This window comes from Poromitra crassiceps (genome assembly GCF_964638095.1).
Source record: "Poromitra crassiceps genome assembly, chromosome: 8".
NCBI lineage: Eukaryota > Metazoa > Chordata > Actinopteri > Beryciformes > Melamphaidae > Poromitra > Poromitra crassiceps.
This window is the reverse complement of record NC_139629.1, coordinates 11,646,645-11,666,931: the sequence shown is the minus strand read 5'-3', so window position 1 is coordinate 11,666,931 and position 20,287 is coordinate 11,646,645. Positions and strand designations below refer to the sequence as shown.

The 20,287-nt window shown below is 44.0% G+C and overlaps 2 protein-coding genes across 3 annotated transcripts in view; both read right to left on the bottom strand.

The window, feature by feature from the left end:
• Window positions 1-2,281, bottom strand: part of LOC310780465 (alsin-like) — a gene marked incomplete at its 5' end in the record, with an annotated part of 44,198 nt that extends 41,917 nt beyond the window's left edge. Inside the window, 3 exons of the mRNA XM_083641044.1 lie at window positions 785-1,000; window positions 1,658-1,806; window positions 2,265-2,281. Of these exons, the coding sequence (XP_083497170.1) occupies window positions 785-1,000; window positions 1,658-1,806; window positions 2,265-2,281 (382 nt within the window). The remainder of the gene's footprint in view (window positions 1-784; window positions 1,001-1,657; window positions 1,807-2,264) is intronic.
• A 7,552-nt stretch (window positions 2,282-9,833) lies between these two features.
• LOC310781196 (transmembrane protein 237A-like) lies at window positions 9,834-19,630 on the bottom strand. Of its 2 annotated transcripts, XM_083641747.1 has the most exons (11): window positions 19,483-19,630; window positions 17,346-17,438; window positions 17,123-17,248; window positions 16,147-16,252; window positions 13,872-14,026; window positions 13,198-13,318; window positions 11,611-11,802; window positions 11,193-11,266; window positions 10,965-11,052; window positions 10,685-10,806; window positions 9,834-10,524 (listed from the first exon to the last, which is right to left on the bottom strand). In XM_083641747.1, exons 2-11 carry the CDS (start codon window positions 17,413-17,415, stop codon window positions 10,457-10,459), a joined length of 1,122 nt encoding a protein of 373 aa, XP_083497873.1. In that variant the 5' UTR covers window positions 17,416-17,438; window positions 19,483-19,630; the 3' UTR covers window positions 9,834-10,456. The 2 variants fall into 2 exon arrangements, with proteins under 2 accessions (XP_083497873.1, XP_083497874.1); XM_083641748.1 differs by lacking the exon at window positions 11,611-11,802.
• Window positions 19,631-20,287: the final 657 nt, after the last annotated feature.

Here is a 20,287-nt window from a genome sequence, read left to right as displayed (position 1 = left end):
GGACACGGCCATATTTTGTCGCGCACTGTGATTGGCTAGAGAGGGAGGTCCATCAGGAGGAGTGGAGCAATTCTCTGAAAAGAGGAGCGAGGTGAGCCATTGTCTGTCCAAACCGATGCGGGAAGCTACAGGTACGAGGGTCCGTGGCTATTTTTTGAATGTAGGACTCGGGCGAGATGTTTTTACAGTCAACTCAGAAGAAAACAAACCGTTGCTCCTCGGATGGACTAAAGCCAAGGAGGGGATCGACACTTTTGCTGGGGGGAGGGGCCGGCTTGCTGTTACCGTGGAGATAGTCTCTCCCCAGACTCAAATATTACGTTGAATCGCTGTCTGAGTCTGTGCCAGTTAACAGCCACTGCTGGTTTTGAAGGCGGGTTGAAATTGAATGAGTGACAGGTCGTAGCACCGATGAGAGAGCGGTTCGAAAAATGGGCTGCGCCTCCCGTGTTGTCTGTGATCGCAAAGTCGTTACTGATTGGAGAGGACTGAAGCCATCACTGGCATATGACTGGCCAAGTGAACGGTTCCCTCCCATAACCAGCCCTCTGACGGAAAGTGTCCCAGACCCAGAGAGAGCTCTGCAGCATGCAGTAACATAGTGTATCAGCGTGAGAACTCTCATGGGTCTGGCGTTGAGACTACCGTGGAGACAACTGAAACCTGTCGCTGAAGTAGAAATTAAAAACGCAGTGCGATTCGTTTATTTCTGTTGAGAGACACTTATCAAAAACGTTGCGCGCCCTACCATAAACTAAGCTTAAGGGTGTAGGTGTGGCCTCACCTGCGGTCCCTCTCTGTATGACTCCACACTGTCCGGCAGCGTTCCCTCCCCACATGAACAGTCCTCCGTGCTGGCTCAGCGCTCCGCAGTGAGAGCCGCCAGCCACCACTTTCACCACCGCCCGTCCCGCCAGAGACTCCTCCAGCAGGGGGGCTGCCAGCGGCACACTCAGGCCCCGCCTCCACGCCAACTCCCCAAACGAGTACACCAGACCTCCTGGAAGGAAACAAGTCAAGTTGGGATCATCAAGCATCAAGTTGGCAAGCCGTGTACCAAAGATGTTGCCGACTTTGCGAGTTGTTTTCCGACTTGAGGGGGTGTTCACGTGAATTTTCCCAGTTCAGCACTCATTTTTGCGATTATTCTGACACCACATGAATGCAGCATGAATGTAGAACAGCAAGTCAAGTAAATCAGAATAAATCAAGAGTCCAGTATCATTATTGAATATCTTAAAGAAAACTAGATATGTAGTGCTTTTCAATGCAATATGGTTTTAATAGTATCAAAACTGAGTGAGAGCATCATGAATTTGATTAATCAGCTCCAACTGCAATAAATTCAATCATTCCAGACAAATCCAGAAAACAAAATTTAAATTCAGTCGTCTGCTGGAACAAATCTCATCACTTTCACACACATACACCTCTCTCTCCTCTCTCTCTCTCTCTCTCTCTCTCTCTCTCTCTCTCTCTCTCTCTCTCTCTCTCTCACTCTCTCTCTCTCTCTCTGCTCTCTCTCTCTCTCTCTCTCTCTCTCTCTCTCTCTCTCTCTCTCTCTCTCTCTCTCTCTCTCTTCTCTCTCTCTCTCTCTCTCTCTCTCTCTCTCTCTCTCTCTCTCTCTCTCTCTCTCCTCTCTCTCTCTCTCTCTCACCCTGTGTGAGCAGTAGTCCATGTACTTCTCCCAGTGCGATCTGGATCACTGGTCTGGGCAGCAGCAGAGTGTCGGGGCGCAGCAGCTCAGAGCCTCCTGCCTGCCAGAGGTGGAGCAGGCCGCGCTCTGCAGGGGGCTCCTCCACAGGGCTGCACACACACACACACACACACACACACACACAGAAATTAGGACTTTTTCATCCTATAATAAAATTGCCTAGGCGAGCAGGCGGTGAGTCACGTTTTGCGTCACTACGGCCCAACCGATACCACCCCACCCCTACACACAGAACCCCCCCCCACACACACACACACCCCACCCCACCCCTACACAGAGACACCACCCCCCCCCCCACACACACACACACAGACACACCCCACCCCACCCCTACACACAGACACCACTCCCCCACACACACACACACACACAGACACACCCACCCACACAGACAACCCCCACCCCCTGTAAAAACATGCTCTCTGTGAAAGATTAAACCGAATTACAAATTGTCTCTAAATCTGCATGTGTGTGTGTGTGTGTGTGTGTGTGTGTGTGTGTGTGTGTGTGTGTGTGTGTGTGTGTGTGTGTGGGAGGGGGGGTGTACCTCTCTCTGTTCTCCATCACTTCAGCTTCTATTTTCAACAGGACACTGAAGGCATCATCATCATCATCATCATGTATCTCTGGTTTCACGTCCTTGTTCTGTAAAACGCCCCGACGCCAACCGGCTGGTTAAAAACACTTTACATGAGATCAGGGGCGAATTTTCCACTGGGGACAGGGGGGACACCTAGATTCTGTCCCCCCCCCCCCCACACACTTTTTAAATTGAAAAAAATTGTGGGTAAACTGAAAAAATCATGCTTAATACGCTACTGTTTGACCAGCCATCATATTCTGGCTGAGAATGTGAATTGAGTTGCTGATTATAAGCTATAGGCTACTCCAAAAGATTGCCACAGATTTCCTCGTCTGTAAAAAGTGCTCTCTTCAGACCCTGAATGCATTTCTAATGGCGCTCTGTATGGAAAATCCCCTTTCCAAGCCGTCCCTGAAGGCAGCACTCAAAGAGTATGGCTTTTCCGAGCTCTAACACTGTGTGTAGTTCTGGATTAGCTTAGCACAAGCTTTTTTACTTCTAGGGCTCGCATTTACACTTCAAAACTCATGAAAGTGGTCCTCATGTCTGAAGATTATCCCGCTGAACACTGGTTCGCGTTTGATCAAGCTTGCGTTGCCCAGAGACCTTATTTGAAGCATCGTGCCAAAAACCCATTCAAAAATCCCATAGGCAGAAACAGTGAAGAACCCGGAAGTCCGGGACTTCCGCGTTCCGACTACAAAGATACGTCATCCCTGGGGCTCTCTATTTGAGACAGACAGATATCACTATCAGGTACATAGGCCTATGTGGCCATTGGCCAAAACAAAGTATTATACTGTTTTTTCATCTTATTTGTCAATAGGGACCCCCCCCCCCCCCCCTCTCTCTCTCAGTCCGATGTAATTTCACAATTTGCTAATTGAATTTTGATCGATCACGCATGCTGACTGACAAGGGTCTTCTAGGCAAGCAGGCAATGCATAGCATTACATGATAAAACTGACTTAATGGGCTCTATTCTCCCACAGGCCATCGGCGCTATTACGGGCCTTAACCGCAAAAAAACGTGCCTTGCGCCTGTTTCGGCAAGATAGCAATAGGCTTTAGGCTGCCAAATGCGCTTTAGGCCGAATGGGCGTGGCGCAGTCCCAAAGTGGGCGTGTCGGCGCTAAATACCAGCCTAGTGATATCTTGGGACCTGGCGTACATTTAGCGCTTTGCGCTTTTGAAAAGCAGGCCTATTCTGTGCCTTCACTGCCTCTTCTCTGTCACCCTTCTCTCTCTCTCTCTCTGAGTTCCCAGCATGCATTGTGTTTCTCCATTTCGCTACTAAATAGCAACCAAATGAGCCAAAATAGATATAAAAGGTAGTTCTAAATTAATGTGTAATGGTAACACAGCCTGCCATTGTCAACATTTCAATATTGGACCAAATAAAACATCGAAATGAAAACACCACCCTATGTGAAACATATATGTCCTCCTGGGCCTATATATACCCCTTGTCGAGTTAACGTGATTTAGAGAAGTAACAGCGGAACGCGCTTCGGAACGCGCTTCTAATGGCATCTGCTATACTGTGATGTCCCTCCAATAACTTGGCCCTATTTCACATTTAGTTTTACAATAAAAACACATTTATGCAATGACTTGACATAATGTAGGCTATATTTATGTGCATCATCCTTCCTGCAGCAGGCGAGAGAAAATGATATCTTTCTGGACAAACTTTCACCAATCTATAGGCTATATTTTTCTAGCTGATGCATAGAACATTATTTTCACTTTGATATTGCTATAGTGTAGCGTATTTACATGCTTGCAGTATTTAAACTGCAGTTAGATTGGTTTGAGAAGCATCATAATATGGAATAATAGCCGATATATGGAGACAGACGGGATGAAGGGAGGTGGGGGGGGGGGGGATCAGAGGCTTGGGTTTCGTCTGGTTTTGCGGGATCAGTGGAATTGGAGCTAAAAAGGCAAGCGTGCCATTCGTTTATTGCACTTATCCAATGAGCATGACAGTGCATAATTTTACGCCTAAAAGGCGTGGTTGTAATGCTTTGGGCTGCATCTAGCGCCAGCACGACGATATCAAGTGCGCCTGTCCACGCCCACTGCTTTGATCTGCGCCTGCCGCTCGGCCTAGAAACTGCGCCGATGCAACGATAGGGCCCAATAACTGCAAATGCACAATTTGGCTTTGATAACCATTCATCTAGCCTACTGGATTGTTGTAGGCTACTTGTAGGGTAGTGATATACCCGAGGCTCAAAAGCCACATACGGCTCCTTTATGGGTAGTTCTGGCTCTTTTAAGTCACACTTAAATAAATAAATGAATGAATAAATAAATAGCCTAACTAAATAAATAAAATGTAAATAAAGGGAACAAAGGCAATTTCTTTGGGATTGTGGCTCTTGGAAAGATTTTTTTTGGTCAATGTGTCTCCTGATAGGGCAAGGTTGTTGTCACTCAGTGTTGTAACATTAATGCTGAACTGCTCATAGACCTTCATCAGTGACAGCAGCCATACTGCAGAGCCCCCCCCCCCCAATGTGACAGTCTGACAGGCAGCTGACAGGAAGGAAGAGCTTCAGTGTTTATGCCTGTGTTGCTATCTGTCTGTTGTAGTGTAAAATGACCTAAAGGGAGAGCACGTGGTGACATGAAAGTGAGTGCGAAAAGGAGCACATATTGATGCTTAAAACTAAATAATGATATCACAACAGTATTGTAACAGCAAATTTAACTTTTGTACTAATATTATTCAGTTTGTGGAGTTATTTTTCCATGACAAGTATCATCCAAATGTTAATTTAAAATGAGATATTCCTCTAAATCTGGCTAAAAACGTTAAAACTTTTTTGCCAGCCCCTGCCCCTCTAACATTCTCTGCACGTCCCTGCTGCTGTATAAAGGGTTAGGTGATGAGAGGAAGTGAACATGGTAAGCAGTGAACATGGTTGAATTTAAAATAAAGCACACTAGTAGTAATAATAATAATAATAATAATAATAATAATAATAATAATAATAATAATAATAATAATAATAATAATAATAATAATAATAATAATAATAATACAACCAACGTGATTTCAATATGGCTCTGGCTTTCACATCATTTTTCTATGCCTTGTTCATGTCACCTGCTTTCATATTAGAGCTCTGATGAGTTGGAGGAGGTGGTGTCTAAAAGGCATGTATTGAGTGATGTGTGTAGTTCTTCATAGATCTAGCCTCTTAACTCATTGAGTGCCATGGACGAGTATGTTCGTCATTTCGTTTAGTAACGTAGAGTGCCAAGGACGAGTATGTTCGTCAATTGCGTTTTTTGACGGTGGGACGTGGATCAAAGCATCAGGCATCTCCTGTACAAATATGGGAGCTATTGAAGGTGTATAACCTATTTTACGGACTCATTAGGTGGCGACAGTGCTCTCCAGATTACAGAAAGGTCCGGAAAACTGCAGGAAAAAGCTGTGATCAAAGAGAAACCGATGCATGCTGCAGCCAGAGCCATATAGATTGCTCTGTCTGCAGCTGAAGTTGGTTGCGAACATCAGTCAATCCGCGCCCACAACTGAGCTCCTCTGCCTCTGTCTGTCTGTCTGCATATAGTTTCTCCACACGATTACCCGCCAGAAAGGCAGCACCCGACGCCGAAGGGCCAAACCTTTCCCTGCAGTCCCGTTTGGCATTTCCTTGTCGCGCTGGGAGCCGCCCGAGAGCCGCCCGGCGCAAAAACGGAGGCTCCGAAAATAGACTGGGTGCGTGTGGGGAGGAGTTTGCAGCTGAGGGGGGGAGAGGGGGGTGGGGCACGCAGGCTCCACAGAACTACACCACGTCACTACATCAGAAAATATTAGCTAGAGTCAGTGAATGTGCTTGAAATGCTTCATTTCACAAAAGGCTGAATATCTCAGCTTATAATTTGAGACCTGTCTTTTTGCTCAAAACAGCCTATCTTCTCCGGCTCATAACTAAAGAACGGAAAATGGTATCAATAAACTTTTTTTTGCAGATGATAGAAGAGAGTCTCCTCGTTCTTTGTGCGTGTTCGGTGTTTACATAGTAATATCACACAATATTCTGTGGGCCTCGAGAAATCACTGAAAACGCTCTGAAACTCTGGCACTGGGAGCTTCCGTTCTCCAAAAGTGGCTGGCACTCAATGAGTTAATTTTCCCCTCAGAGTGCACCAAATTGATGCATTTTACTTTAAAATGTAAAAAGAGGGGGAGCATGCCCCCAGACCCCCCTAGAGGGTCTGCGCACCTCATTTTATTGTCCCCCCCACTTGCGAAACCAGGTATTCGCCTTACCCCGCTAGCCGGGCGCTTCTGGCTCATACTGAGCGCATTAGCGCCCGGCGAACGTAACGCATTTTCCCATTTTACACGGTGCCATTTTCACGTCTAGGTCTAAATCACGTGAAGTGAAGACGCTATCCGATGTAAAACATCCTCTTCTTTTAATGACACCTAGTTGTTGCATCCAAATTGTTGCATAAAATCCACTTTTCTGTCTTTCAAAAACCGAAAAGCATTTATCTGGAGCACCTCGAGCAACCCGGAAGTCGTTGTTCCGGGTTGCTTCAGATCAGAGAAGAAGGAGCGGTGCTCCAGATACATGCTTTTCGGTTTTTGAGCGACAGGAAAGTGGATTTTATGCAACAATTTGGATGCAACAACTAGGTGTCATTAAAAGAAGAGGATGTTTTACATCGGATAGCGTCTTCACTTCACGTGAAGACTCAGGTAGGAGCCGGCATTTAGACCTAGACGTGAAAATGGCACCGTGTAAAATGGGAAAATGCGTTACGTTCGCCGAGCGCTAATGTGCTCAGTATGAGCCAGAAGCGCCCGGCTAGCGGGGTAAGTATTCGCCCTTGCATGAGATATACTAGATAAAAAAAACGTATCAGGAAACAAGTCCATAGACGGGGACCGCACACTCCACAGGAAGACCGACTTTCAAAGATACATGATTTATTTGCAACAGATATTCGAACAACGCATTTCGCGGATGCGCTTCATCAGGTTTATCAAATGAACCTGAGTGGGTCATTGCACTGCCCAGTGCCCACATGCCAAGGCAGAGGGATAGATACACTTTTTTTGCATGTTTTTCGCAGGTGTCTCCTATCTGGGGAGCACAGGGAGAACATGCAAACCAAATTATGTTATATTGCCGTAGATAAATATTACTTCTGTCTGACTGAGGGCTCAGTCCCATCATGACAGACTTCTCACCTTGTTTTGTAAAGTCTGGGTTATATTTATAAACTGGAGCTTTTCAGAAGCACAGATATGCTACATGCCACTTGTTCAAATGTTTATACGGGTAATAAGGAGTGTATGAAGTACATGGGATTTATTCTTTTGTTTTTTGTTTCCATGCTATCGAATTGGTATCGAGAATCATGGAATTTCACTGGTATTATTTAGTATCGACTACTAAATTTCTGGTATCATGACATCCCTATTGGCTAGTGTAGCTTTATCTGTAGACCATGTGTTTTGAGACTTCCATGATGCACGCCCAAGTCCTTTATAATAGAAGCAAGGAAATCTTGTTTTCCCCAAGATGGGACCTTTAAATAAAACTTTCTTCCTTCCTTCCTTCCCTCCGCTAACAGAGCTTGAAGTGGGTTAGTTACACTGTTAGCTGCCGCTAACACCATGGACCTATTGCATTACAGTGTAATAATTAGGCTACACTGACGGCTAACACCGCTAACGTTAACAACTCACCGACTTCACAGTGTGAACTCCGGCCCAGAGAGATAGTGCTGCTGCTGCTGCCTGCCTGGAGTGCGAAGCGAGTCCAGGGCCAGGCAGAGGAGAGAGCCAGAGGAATCAGAGCGCGGACTCGCGGAGTGAAGCAGAAGTTGCTGTGACAGTCAGTTGACAGTTCAGTGTTGTTGTTTCGGGACGGAAGCCCGACAGGCCCAGAAACCGCGGCGGGACAGAAACCACATGAGAAACCACACCTGTTGCCTCTGAGTCAGACTGAAGAGGGGAGAAAACGAAAGCTGTATCACAGTCGGCTTCTTGTCCGCAGCAGGAGGGAGCACGTCTACAGCTGCGTCAGTCAGTCAGTCAGTCATCTATCCAGCGCTGTGAGCGAAATCAGTTTCTGGCAGCAAATCACTTTTTGGCACAACACCGGCCACCACAGCTATGCTTTCAGGAAGTGTAGAGCACCCGTGCCCATGACCCGTGCGGGTGACCTGACATCAGTGATGATGTCATCCGTGATGTCATTGCCTTGACATCAGTGATGTCATCACACTTAGAAAAAAGAGACATTATATTTTTTATGAAAAGAGTGATATTGATTGTAAAGATTATTTATTTTGAACGTTTTTATTTTATATGGGAAATACTATATACATAAGTGCAAGTGGACTACCAAGAAACCACACATACAACAGTTCAAAGTTGAATTCGGACATTACATTAAAACATTATGTGGTCTCAAGAACAGCAAAGCCTTAAAAACTGTGAATATTTGTAAAGATTTATATATTTTTGTTAATGCCTGAGTTTATTCTAACATGACCCCTTGTACCCCTGTTTGTTTGTTTGTTTGTTTTGTTTTTTTATTTATTTTATTTCTATCGAAGTGGCATACTCTGTACTGATGTTTAAAGGAACACTCCGCCCATTTTCAACCAGCTTTGTATCATTAGAACATCAGTAGTATATCAGAAAACTGTAAACGGTTTTGAAGTCTGTCATTTAATTTGACAGTTATTGAGTATTAAAGTGTGGACCAGTGACATCACTGGTCCACACTAACTCAAATTAATAACTCATTAACTCAAATCAACTCTCAATAACTGTCAAACTAGATGAATGATGAATAGTTTGACAGTTATTGAGAGTTGATTTGAGTTAATGAGTTATTAATTTGAGTTAGTGTGGACCAGTGATGTCACTGGTCCACACTTTAACACTCAATAACTGTCAAATTAAATGACAGACTTCAAAACCGTTTACAGTTTTCTGATATACTACTGATGTTCTAATGATACAAAGCTGGTTGAAAATGGGCGGAGTGTTCCTTTAATGTATGCTTGTTGACTGTATGCTTTGGAATTAATCAATAAATCTTTTTTTTTAAATCAGTGATGTCATCAATTATTACCCAAACTGAAATTTTGTACATTTTAAAGTAAAATGCATTAATCTGGTGCACTCTGAGAGCAAGATGAAGAGACTAGTAGATCTATGAAGAACTGCACATGACATTAATATCCTCTTCACTATGCTGTCACTTTACAATGATGAAATAAATATAAGTGAGTTGAGTTGAGAGGTCAAGTACAGATTTATTTTATTCAGAAACACAATGAATTGAGAAATTGCATTGAATAAAGTTGAATACAATGAAATATATGACACATAGGCAATATATATATATATATATATATATATATATATATATATATATAATCCACAGCCAATAGAATGCCAGAATAGTGTCACATGATCGCTGGGTCAGGTATCATGTGACATTATCCTGGCATTCTATTGGCTGTGGATTTCTGACAGGATTGTTGCACAAAAAATTTGAGAGAAGGGAAGAGATCCAAGAGCAGAAGTTTCAAGAGCGCACAGAAGCATTTTGAAGGGGGAGGGGAGGACAGTTGCATGCAGGCACAGAGTTTGAGCGCAAACAGAGCAAATGTAAGTGTAAGCAGGGGTTCTTTGAGTGTGAGTGCAGGAAATCTGTCCAAGCAGAAAACTTTTGAGTGTGAGCGTACAGTTTGAGGACAAGCAGAGCAAATCTAAGCACAGACGGGGGCTTTTTGGGTCCAAGGGTGCAAAATCTGAACGTGAAATTGATAAATCATGCTCACAAATTGCTTGAATGACCTTTTGCATTTAGATAGGCAAATAATTCCATATGGGCAGGGCCTCAATGGCAGTCATTCCAGCCCTGCCCAGTCTCAACTCCAAGCATAGGTTATGAAAGGAGAGGCTCCTGGGCCAAGCTGTAAAGCTGTAAAAACATCAGCTGACAGTAGCATAATGTACTGTATTTCTTTATTTACAAAATCACTCTGTAGTACAAAGGTCTATGTGAACCATAAAACAAAAACATACATTCAACAAGAACAAAATTGATTTTGAAACAGCATGAGCGAGAGAGAGAGAGAGAGAGAGAGAGAGAATTTCAGGCAGGAACGTCCAGGTTCTCATCTCCTCTCGGGTATCCCTCCACCTCCATCGCCATCAAAAACTCTGCAAACGAGGACAAGAACAGACCATCACTATGTCTCTAGATATATAACATCACTATGTCTCATTTTAACATTCCAGAAGGTGTATTACGCAAACTCCACAATATAACTATTAAATATGTTTAATATCATGAATGTGTTAAATATAACAAGCGTCCTACCTTCTGTATAGTCTAACTCGGGCCGTGTGGAGACAAAGGCCCAGGCCAGGCCGACCAACAGCGCCACCACCAGGTTAACCACGATCCATGGCTGCAGGATCTGGTGCTCCGAACCTGGTGGCCTAGAGAGAGAGAGAGGGGGGGGTGAGAGAGTGAGAGAGAGAGAGAGAGAGAGAGAGAGAGAGAGATTCTGGAACGATGGAACATTCACTCCACTCTCAGAAGCAGGGAAGCCTCTTCGTGGCTGTTGCAGTCAATATAATAGAATAGAAGCTCTCACCATAGAGTCTTGTTGGCTGTAGGATAGAGGTTGATGCGATCACTGGTCATTTGCTGACTGAGGGACAGGATCAGGGCAATGAAATATACTGGACACACACAGAGAAGAGTGGTTATAACACATACACCAGCATCATCGTCACCACCATCATCATCGTTGTCATCATCACCACCATCATCATCATCATCATCATCATCATCACCATCACCATCATTGTTGCTAACTTACAGAAGGAAGCCAGAGCGGCAGGATCCAGGGTGAGGAAGCCCCTCAGGGCCATGGAGGTCTTGGCCAGATTCACCCTGCAGATGAGATGAACAGCCAGATTACTGCTTTGAAATCCAATTATTATTAGACATTTACTCATTCACCCTCATGGCTTACGCTTACCCCTTTAAAGAGGAATTTTGGTATTTTTAACCCTCCGTCTCGCGTGAGCTGCCCAAGGACCCCAACATTTGCTTACAAACGTCCAAAAATAATGGATGGCTTTATCCATATTATTTAGGTCAGTGTTTTGTCTATAAGCCACACACGAAGGCGCACACACGCATGCACGTGTACACACACACACACACACACACACACACACACACACACACACACACACACACACACACACACACACACACACACACACACCGACCTGTCGAAGGCAGACACAGTGCTGATGGCCAGCAGCAGGTAGAGCAGAGACTGAGCTGGATAGGCCAGTGGGTGGTACTGTTGTAGCAGATTAGGCAGAGTGGTCAGCTGGTCCCCGGCCAGCACATACACAACTATGATGTTCCACACTGCATAGCCAGCCAGGAAGCCATGAGAGAACAGCCCCACCACCCTGCACAGAGAGGATCAATCCTTCAAGCTTCTGTTGAGTTTCGGCACAAGTAGCAGCCTACTGAATTAGCAGCCTTTCTCTCTGTAGCTGTGTATTGTATTTGTTGTGTAATCAAGCCGTTGGAAGGCAGGCAACATAATAATATTTTGCACCACCATACATGTAGCAACCCATATCCAAGCAGAGTCAACACTGAACAGTCTGCTCAGCTTTCAAGTCTGCACTTTTAAGTGACTTTGAAGGTGATTTTAAGGGTTAAGGTTAGACGTCAGGGAACTAATCATAATTGTGTGTGTGTGTGTGTGTGTGTGTGTGTGTGTGTGTGTGTGTGTGTGTGTGTGTGTGTGTGTGTGTGTGTGTGTGTGTGTGTGTGTGTGTGTGTGTGTGTGTGTGTGTGGTTTAAAATGACAGGGAAAGCTTGCTTGCCTCCCTGCTGCAGATCATAATGTTTCACACTCAATACTTAAGAATCATGCAGTTGATGAGGACAGTCATTTCTACAGTTAAAGCCAGATTACAAGTCCTTCCGACCAGGCTCAATCTCTCTCTCTGGTATTCTAACACTTTTTCTCCTCATTGTCTGCACCATGATCATAATCCAGTCATTGAATCCATGTCTCATATTCTGAATGGTTGCTTTGTATATAAGGGAATGTATATTGCAAGACCAAAATTGTTGACCTGTTAGTTAAAGACTTAAGGTCATATGTTCCATCCTCTGTTGAAAGCCATAAACGCTCCCGTGTTTCAACTGCCATGTTCAAACTGTGTAATACTGAATATGACATATTTTCAAATGTGACAGCTAATACACCTGATGTTGTTGTTGTCGATGAGCACAGTAGAGGCCACCATTTTGGAAGTGGGGTGTGCTTTTGATTCCAGTCTGGAAGAAGCTTTTATCACCAAGGTTTTGAAATACCAACTGCTCAAGGATGCCATTTTACAGCTTGGGTATAATTGTAAATACGGTAGCTTGTTTTCATATTTGGAAGCCTTGGTAATGTCCATAGGCTGGTCGTAAGTGGCCTGCAGAGGGCAGGACTGCCCAGACCAAGAGCCAAGGCTCTGGCCAAATTCTGCTCTATTTCTGCAATAATTGGCAGTCACCACATTTGGAGGAGGCGCTCTTTCCTTTATCCATAGATTCAGACTAGATACATCTGTCACTATAAGATTTCCCATTGATTGTGCATCCATTATTGTTTGTGTTCAAGGATTTTTTGTCTAAATGTGAACACAAATAAAGGTATAAAGGTAAGTGTGTGTGTGTGTGTGTGTGTGTGTGTGTGTGTGTGTGTGTGTGTGTGTGTGTGTGTGTGTGTGTGTGTCTGTGTGTGTCTGTGTGTGTGTGTGTGCGTGTGCGTGTGCGTGTGCGCATGCGCGTGCCAAGACCTGAAGCAACTGTGGACCCTCATAGCGACGTCTCTGGTGGTCCACAGCTGTCTGACCTCCATATAGTCATCCATTAGGTCCGAGTGTCGGAGCTGCTCCACTCGCTCTGCCTGGAAACGCCCTGCGCGCATGCACACACACACGCACACACACATACACACACACACACACACACACACACACACACACACATTCACGTTATACTAGGGCAGGAGAGAGTCTGGCTGCTCTTACTCTCACTCTGGTCTAGCGGGAAAAAAGGCGCTGTTATCTTTACAACCATCCACCGAAAGTACCAAGCAGACCCGTTTTATTGCACAATCCAAATCTTCATCAAAACTTGCCATTTTCAGCGTGTAGGTTGCTAGCTCGCTAGCTAGCGTTGTTGTTTCACAGCGGCTGACGCATTTGAGAGCGACACGGGACAAGGGATTTCCCTGCGATCCGACTGAAATGGTCAGAGCCAATGACAGAGCTTATCCCCACAGCCTGATTCCAGTGGGTCAGACAGACTGCATACTGTAGCAGGTAAAAACTGTCAGAACTATCATGAAAGGGATGGAAAATGTTGAAAAATGAGCAACCGTTATGTTTTCTGTGCCGGCCTTGCAAACTTCACCTGGTGACTATGAACGTTTTACAGTACAGAGCTTCTGTATCTTATTCAAACTCACTGTTCCTCTCCACGAAGACTTTGCCAAGCGGCTGGCTGTGTCCGTGGGGGGTGGAGAACAGGGAATGCTGGGGGATGGACGACTGGAGGTCCGTGACGATATCTTCATCTTCGGCTCCCAAGTCATCACCGTAGTGCTCTGTTGCTTTTGTCTTCCTGTCCGGTGACAAGAAAGAGCAAGTGGAACAGACTGTTTGAATGCAACACCTTGCACCTGCGAGAGTGATTTCCCTATGTCTGATCCATCTCCTACCCCCCCCCCCCCCCCCCAATCCTTCCCCCATTGTAGTTTTTGAAACTAAAATAAATGGAGGGCCACTTTTTTAGGCGTACGTCATTAACGTTCATGTTGGAGGGAATTTGTAATTTCGCCTCCCTCCCTGTGGCTGGTAGGGATTGGGGACGGTGCCTTGCTCAAGGATATATTCGCAGGGCAAAAACTTAGCATCACAGCAGGAAAAAAACTGGGAACTTAAAACTTCTGGCCCACTTGAGACCAGATTGGGTCACATGTGGCCTGTGAACTAAGATGAGATTTGTGCCCCTGCTCTATAACGTTGATATCTATCATGTGTTTTCGGTTCAGAAACGTTGATAGCTTATTCTACAGTACATATCCGTGGATTTCAGAAATGTACAATACCAACGTTTTATTGTGGCGACCATGCTAATAGTCCGTTTCATTCTGGGAACTAGGAATATCACAGTTGAGTAGAGATGGGAAGTAAGGAAGTAGGATACAAATACTATAGTTTTCAGGATTTTCAGGTACGTATCTGTACTTTGTTTATTTTTTACTTTTTACTCCCTACATTTTAGCACAAGTGTACTTTCTACTCCTTACATTTTCAAAACAGGCTAGTGCATGACAAACACGATGTTGTCTCGCGCTCTCCCAGCTTTCACGCATGTGTTATGTGCACCTTTTTGTGGATAAACCATATCACACAAATTATTAATCAAAGCCAGTAGAAATACATTTTTATATATCTTTTTATAATAGTATTTTTTTTACACAAGTAACTGTACTTCTACTTAAGTAAAGGATGTGTGTTCTTTTCCCATCTCTGCAGTTGAGTGACGTCACCCCTGAGTTGTTGGCTTTCCATTTTAACAGTCTGGAAACCAGCCAGGGTTAGCTCTAGCCAGGCTAGCCATTGTTAGCATTAACAGTTGTTAATGCATTTGATTTTACACATACAAACACTGTTGCATGTCCACAGATAGCAGTTAATAGCAGTAGCCTACTCTGTGTACAATTGATTTAATGAGACACAAATAAGAGAAGTGCTAATAATTAAACAGTATTTGCTATAATTTTAACTACTATTGAAGGGCAGAATTGCCATCTTGGATTTTTGAGATCGGGGCTGGTGAGGCTCCCAGAGTTCGGCAGAGAAAATCTCGAAAATTCGAAAACCATGCTTGACTAACATTACAGATATCTTACCAGAAAAAGACTTCAAAGACAAAGTCATCGTCACCTAATATTACTTGAATAAACTTAAAGTATAGCCGATATTTTCTGTACCAAAAGTAATTGTCTTGTATTAAATGTACTTAAGTTTTAAAATACAAGTAGCTAAATGCTGTTAATAAAAAAGCAAGCAAAGGACTTGAGTGGAACTCTTCTTCTTCTTGGGTTTTATAGCGGTTGGCAAACAACAAACATGCTTGGCAGAAATGTAGATAGTAAAAGTATACACTTTATTTAGGAAACGTAGTGTAGTAAATGTGAAAGTTAACAGAAATATAAATACTGAAGTAGAGTACAGATACTCAGAAAAAATACTTAAGCACTGTACTTAAGTATTAATACTTCGTTACACCACTGCCTTTGAACTGTGAAATCCTCAACTCCCAGTACAAATAGAATGGACTATAATTACAGTCTATAGAGTGAGATAACAGCACTGCTGCACTGGACAATGGACTACAAAATTAAACTGGTCTTATAAGTATATAAGTATAAGTATGTAGTATTGTGAAAATGGCCAAGGGAGATTTCTGATTTGAGGACACAAGTTAGAGAAGAAAACTGCTGATATTGTAATAATAAGTCTGCTGATATTGTAATAAGTCAGTTTGTCCATTGGTAATCTCACAACCCTGAGTGAAGACGGGCCCTCAAGTCGACATCGGCTGTGATTGGTTCCTCAGCAAAGTCAGTCATACCACCAAAATACAGTAATTATAAATATCCACAGTCCACCAACCAAATAGGGTAAATCATTAGATGAACCCAACAACATTTTATATACTGTACCGACACTCACCTCTTCTTTTTAGACTTCCTGGTTACAGCAGCGGTCATTTCTTCCCCGTCTGTGATTGGCTCGGCCGTGTCACCGTTAGGGATATCAGCATGCTCTCCTTCCTGGTCTGACATGATAAAACAGCAACATAAAAGCTTTGAGACTTGAGATGCCCTTTCTTTTCTTTACTGTCCATGGAAGGGTTTCTAGGAGCATCTTTCTTTCAGCTCCTCCCTGTTTCACATTCATTCACAGTTTCACACATTCACACACGCAGCAGCTTAGTACAACTACAGTCTTCTACTGTTGGCCACTAAGCAGCTCGACAAGAGCAGCTGGGGCTTTAGTGCCTTGCTCATGGGCATTTCTTTCAGCGCTTCAGGGAGTCAGGGAGGGGATCGAGGGACCTTTCAGTTATAAGGCTGCTTCAAATGAAAAAAGAGGACTCCCGCACACTGACTACCACTTCAAGGCTTTTAATATTATTGCTATAAGGCTGCTGCAATTTTGGACCTAATTTACATAAACTAGAGAGAAGAGCGTGTTCCTCGCTCTTCTTTCTAGCCTGCTGTGCCTCGTCCAGCCATTCAATGAATGGATGGATGGATGGATGGACAGACGGACGGACGGACGGACGGATGAATGAAGTAGATTAGAAAAAAGGTATTGAATGAAGTACTCTTGGTATCAGTATCTGAAGTAGAAAAAAAGGTATCAAATGAAGTAGTCTATTGGTATCAATATCGCTTTAAGGGTACTGGTATTGGTATCGGTCATAATTTTTTAAAGATGATTGTTTTGGGGCATTTCACCTTTTTTTTCTTGATAGTACAGTTAGGCAGACAGGAAAGGTGGGGAGAGAGAGAGAGAGAGGATGGCATGCATTAAGGGACCACCGGTCGGATTCGAACACGGGTCAGCCGCCTGAAGGACGCGCTCTACCAGGTGAGCCACCGGGATGCCGCATCATTTTTTTAACAATACCCAACCCACCTACCGGCAGTGGGGGCCTTCTTCTTCTTCTTCTTCTTCTGTGGAGCTGGTTCCTGGGGCTCCGGAGTCAAAGGGTCTCTACTGTCAGAATGGCGCTGATTGGCCACCTCCTTCATCTCCACCTCCACACCTACAGTGGAACAGAATAGAATGGGATTGAATAGCATTGAATGTGGGTCCGCAGGTTGAGTTGGCGCAGATATGCGGTGCAGAGTGTTACCTCTCACCTTCTCCCTGCTCCTCTACATCGTTGACCTCCTTCTTTGGTTTCTTCTTCTTGTTTTTGACGGTCGGCATGACGACCTTTTTCTGTGTGAGGACTTAGGGGTGGGAAGCACAGAGTAAGTCACGATACGTTGCCCCCGATAACATGGTAGACTGAACTGTTGCCCCCGATAACATGGTAGACTGAACTGTTGCCCCCGATAACATGGTAGACTGAACTGCCAGAAAGCTGAACAGTTCTGGAGTTACAATATTTAAAGGAAGGATACAATAATCTTTTCAATCTGTGCAAATTAAGTTTACAGAAAATAAATGTATGCATATGCATTTGAGCGCTTAACAAGCATTAATCAACCCGTTTTATGTAAACCATGGACATATTTCTGGGCTTACCAACTTTTTTATGTAATTAATAATAATGATGATGATGATAATAATAATAATAATAATAATAATAATAATAATAATAATAATAATAATAATAATAATGATAATAATGGATATATGGTATAGGATGTATGTATATACGGATGTAAATATGTATGTATTCCGTATCAATATTTTGTCCCACCCCAGTGAGGATCATCAGTTTGAGTCAGAGCCATGTCAGGAGCCAAGTCCATTCCAAGGCAAAAAGGCTACTCAATTAACATTTAACAAGGACTTAGAGGCAGCCTGGTAGCGACACCTGTTTGAGATAATTGGATTAGCCTTTGCGTCGAGGACAGGTGGGGGACCAGAGGCTCAACATGATGATAGAAGCCTCAGGAAACACACTAAATAAAGATTTTTAAATATTATTTCAAGATATGTTTTGCTTGACACGATAGTAGCCTACACAGTGGAGAGAAGGTGAGAGACAGGAAAGAAGGGGTGAAGGCATCCAACAAAGGCCATGAGCATGACTCAAACCCACTCTGTGTAACTCCTGTGGACAGGTGTTGAAAATTAGCATTCCGCTATAAACACTTAACACTGTGTATCTGGTTGTTGTGCATACATGTATGTTACATCTCCAATGCTCTGTGATGTCCACATGAAATAAACTTAACCTAACCTATGTTATGAATAGGCTACATACAGTAAGAGATAGCAGGATGTAGCAGCATTGATACCTGATGCAGCATTTGCGTGTATATCCCTCATTTGTGTGTGTATCCCTTTAAGACCGCGAACCGCGTATGACGCGGCCCGTGGTCTTAAAGGGATACACACAAATGCTGCATCAGGTATCAATGGGTTAAAGATGGAATACTATGTAAATGCAGGCATGTCCGAAGTCCAGCTCGGGGGCCGCAGACCGATTTTAAGCGGCAATCGGCTTGTCCCTTAAAATATACTACAGTGGCCCTCCACACAGTATTGGTTAATCAAGCAAGTTCACTTTGTGTTTTTTTTCCAGTTCACCTAACGATGACAGCACTATCATACAGTTTGTAGACAAGCACCAAGTAGGAACTATACGCAGGCGGTGCTAATGTTTTCAGATGGTAAAGGAAATCCTGTTAGTGTCTTGTTGTTTGATTATCGCATTTGATTGAGGTCTGACCACAATGAACTTGTACTGCTCGCATCATTTGCCTCTGTCTGGTGAGCCACCCCCCGCAGGTGTGTGTGTGTGTGTGTGTGTGTGTGTGTGTGTGTGTGAGAGAGAGAGGGTTTGTGTGTGTGTGTGTGCGTGTGCGTGTGTGTGTGCGTGTGTGTGTGTGTGTGCGTGTGTGTGTGTGTGTGTGTGTGTGTGTGTGTGTGTGCACGTGTGCGTGTGTACAGTATGTCGGTCTCTAATTTTAATATAATAAAAAAGCAGATAGATATTCTTGCGTTATTTCACATTGCAAATGTCACCGTTTACAGTGTTTTTAATGTACTGTCTATGTCTGTACTGTATGTACTGCAGCATTTTTTGCCTTACTCCAAGACAAATTTCTCCCACCCATGGGAGACAAATAAAGTGAACCTTGAACCTTGATAAATTCGCCTGATCATTAATACTGATTGATACCTTTTTTGCACAAAAATGAGATACAGTAGAGATACATAGAGTAGGCTAGATACCAAGAACACCTTCCATGTACAGTAAGCACTTTCCTAGGTGTATCTCTACCCAGGTGTGTCAGAAAACAAGTATCTCTGGCCTACCTGTGGCGGCTCCTCACTGTGTGTCCACCACCACGAAGAGGAAACACATTACAGACGAGGGACTCCTCTCCTCTCTCTGTGATCTGATCCAGTAAGGGTATAGGGTGAGTATACGGTGAGCCTCAATACACTAGCTCTGCACTCTTGCTCATTCCTCCCACACTTGTCCTCATTTAATCCCAAAAGCTGCTTTCAAGATGTCTGCTGGCATTCTAAGCTTGGGAACGGTGGGAAAACGAGAGGGAGAGGGGGGTTGATTGCAGATTTGAAACTCCTCCCTGGGCTTAGCGTGACTGGCGGATCATATGCTGAGTTGTGACAGGGAGCAGGGAGCTTTGTGGTGGCTCAACAGAGGCTAGGCTACAGCAGGTCATTGAGTTCCATTTCATTTCTTAATTGGTTTGTTCATATTTTAATTGCAATTGTCTAATTTATCTATCTATCTATCTATGTATCTATCTATAGGAGCTGGGTCTCTGTCTGTTTGTTTCTCTGTCTGTCCCACTGATGACATCATCAGTTATGTCATAAATTCACACACACACACACACACACACACACACACACACACACACACACACACACACACACACACACACACACACACACACACACACACACACACACACACACACACACACACAGGAGGCTCACGAGAGAGACTGAGGGGGAGAGGGAGAGAGAGAGGGGGAGAGAGACTGAGAGAGAGGGAGAGAGACTGAGGGAGAGGAAGAGAGAGGAGAGGGGGAGAGACTGAGGGAGAGAGAGAGAGAGAGAGAGAGAGAGAGGGAGACATTGTGTGCGT

Coding starts and splice junctions, on each gene's coding strand:
- LOC310781196 (XM_083641747.1), bottom strand. CDS start 17,415: ATGCCGACCGTCAAAAACAAGAAGAAGAAACCAAAGAAGGAGGTCAAC. Junction 13,319..13,871: donor AGTCTTCGTGGAGAGGAACA/GTGAGTTTGAAT, acceptor GCATGCGCGCAG/GGCGTTTCCAGGCAGAGCGA. Junction 11,053..11,192: donor TGCCGCTCTGGCTTCCTTCT/GTAAGTTAGCAA, acceptor GTGTGTGTCCAG/TATATTTCATTGCCCTGATC.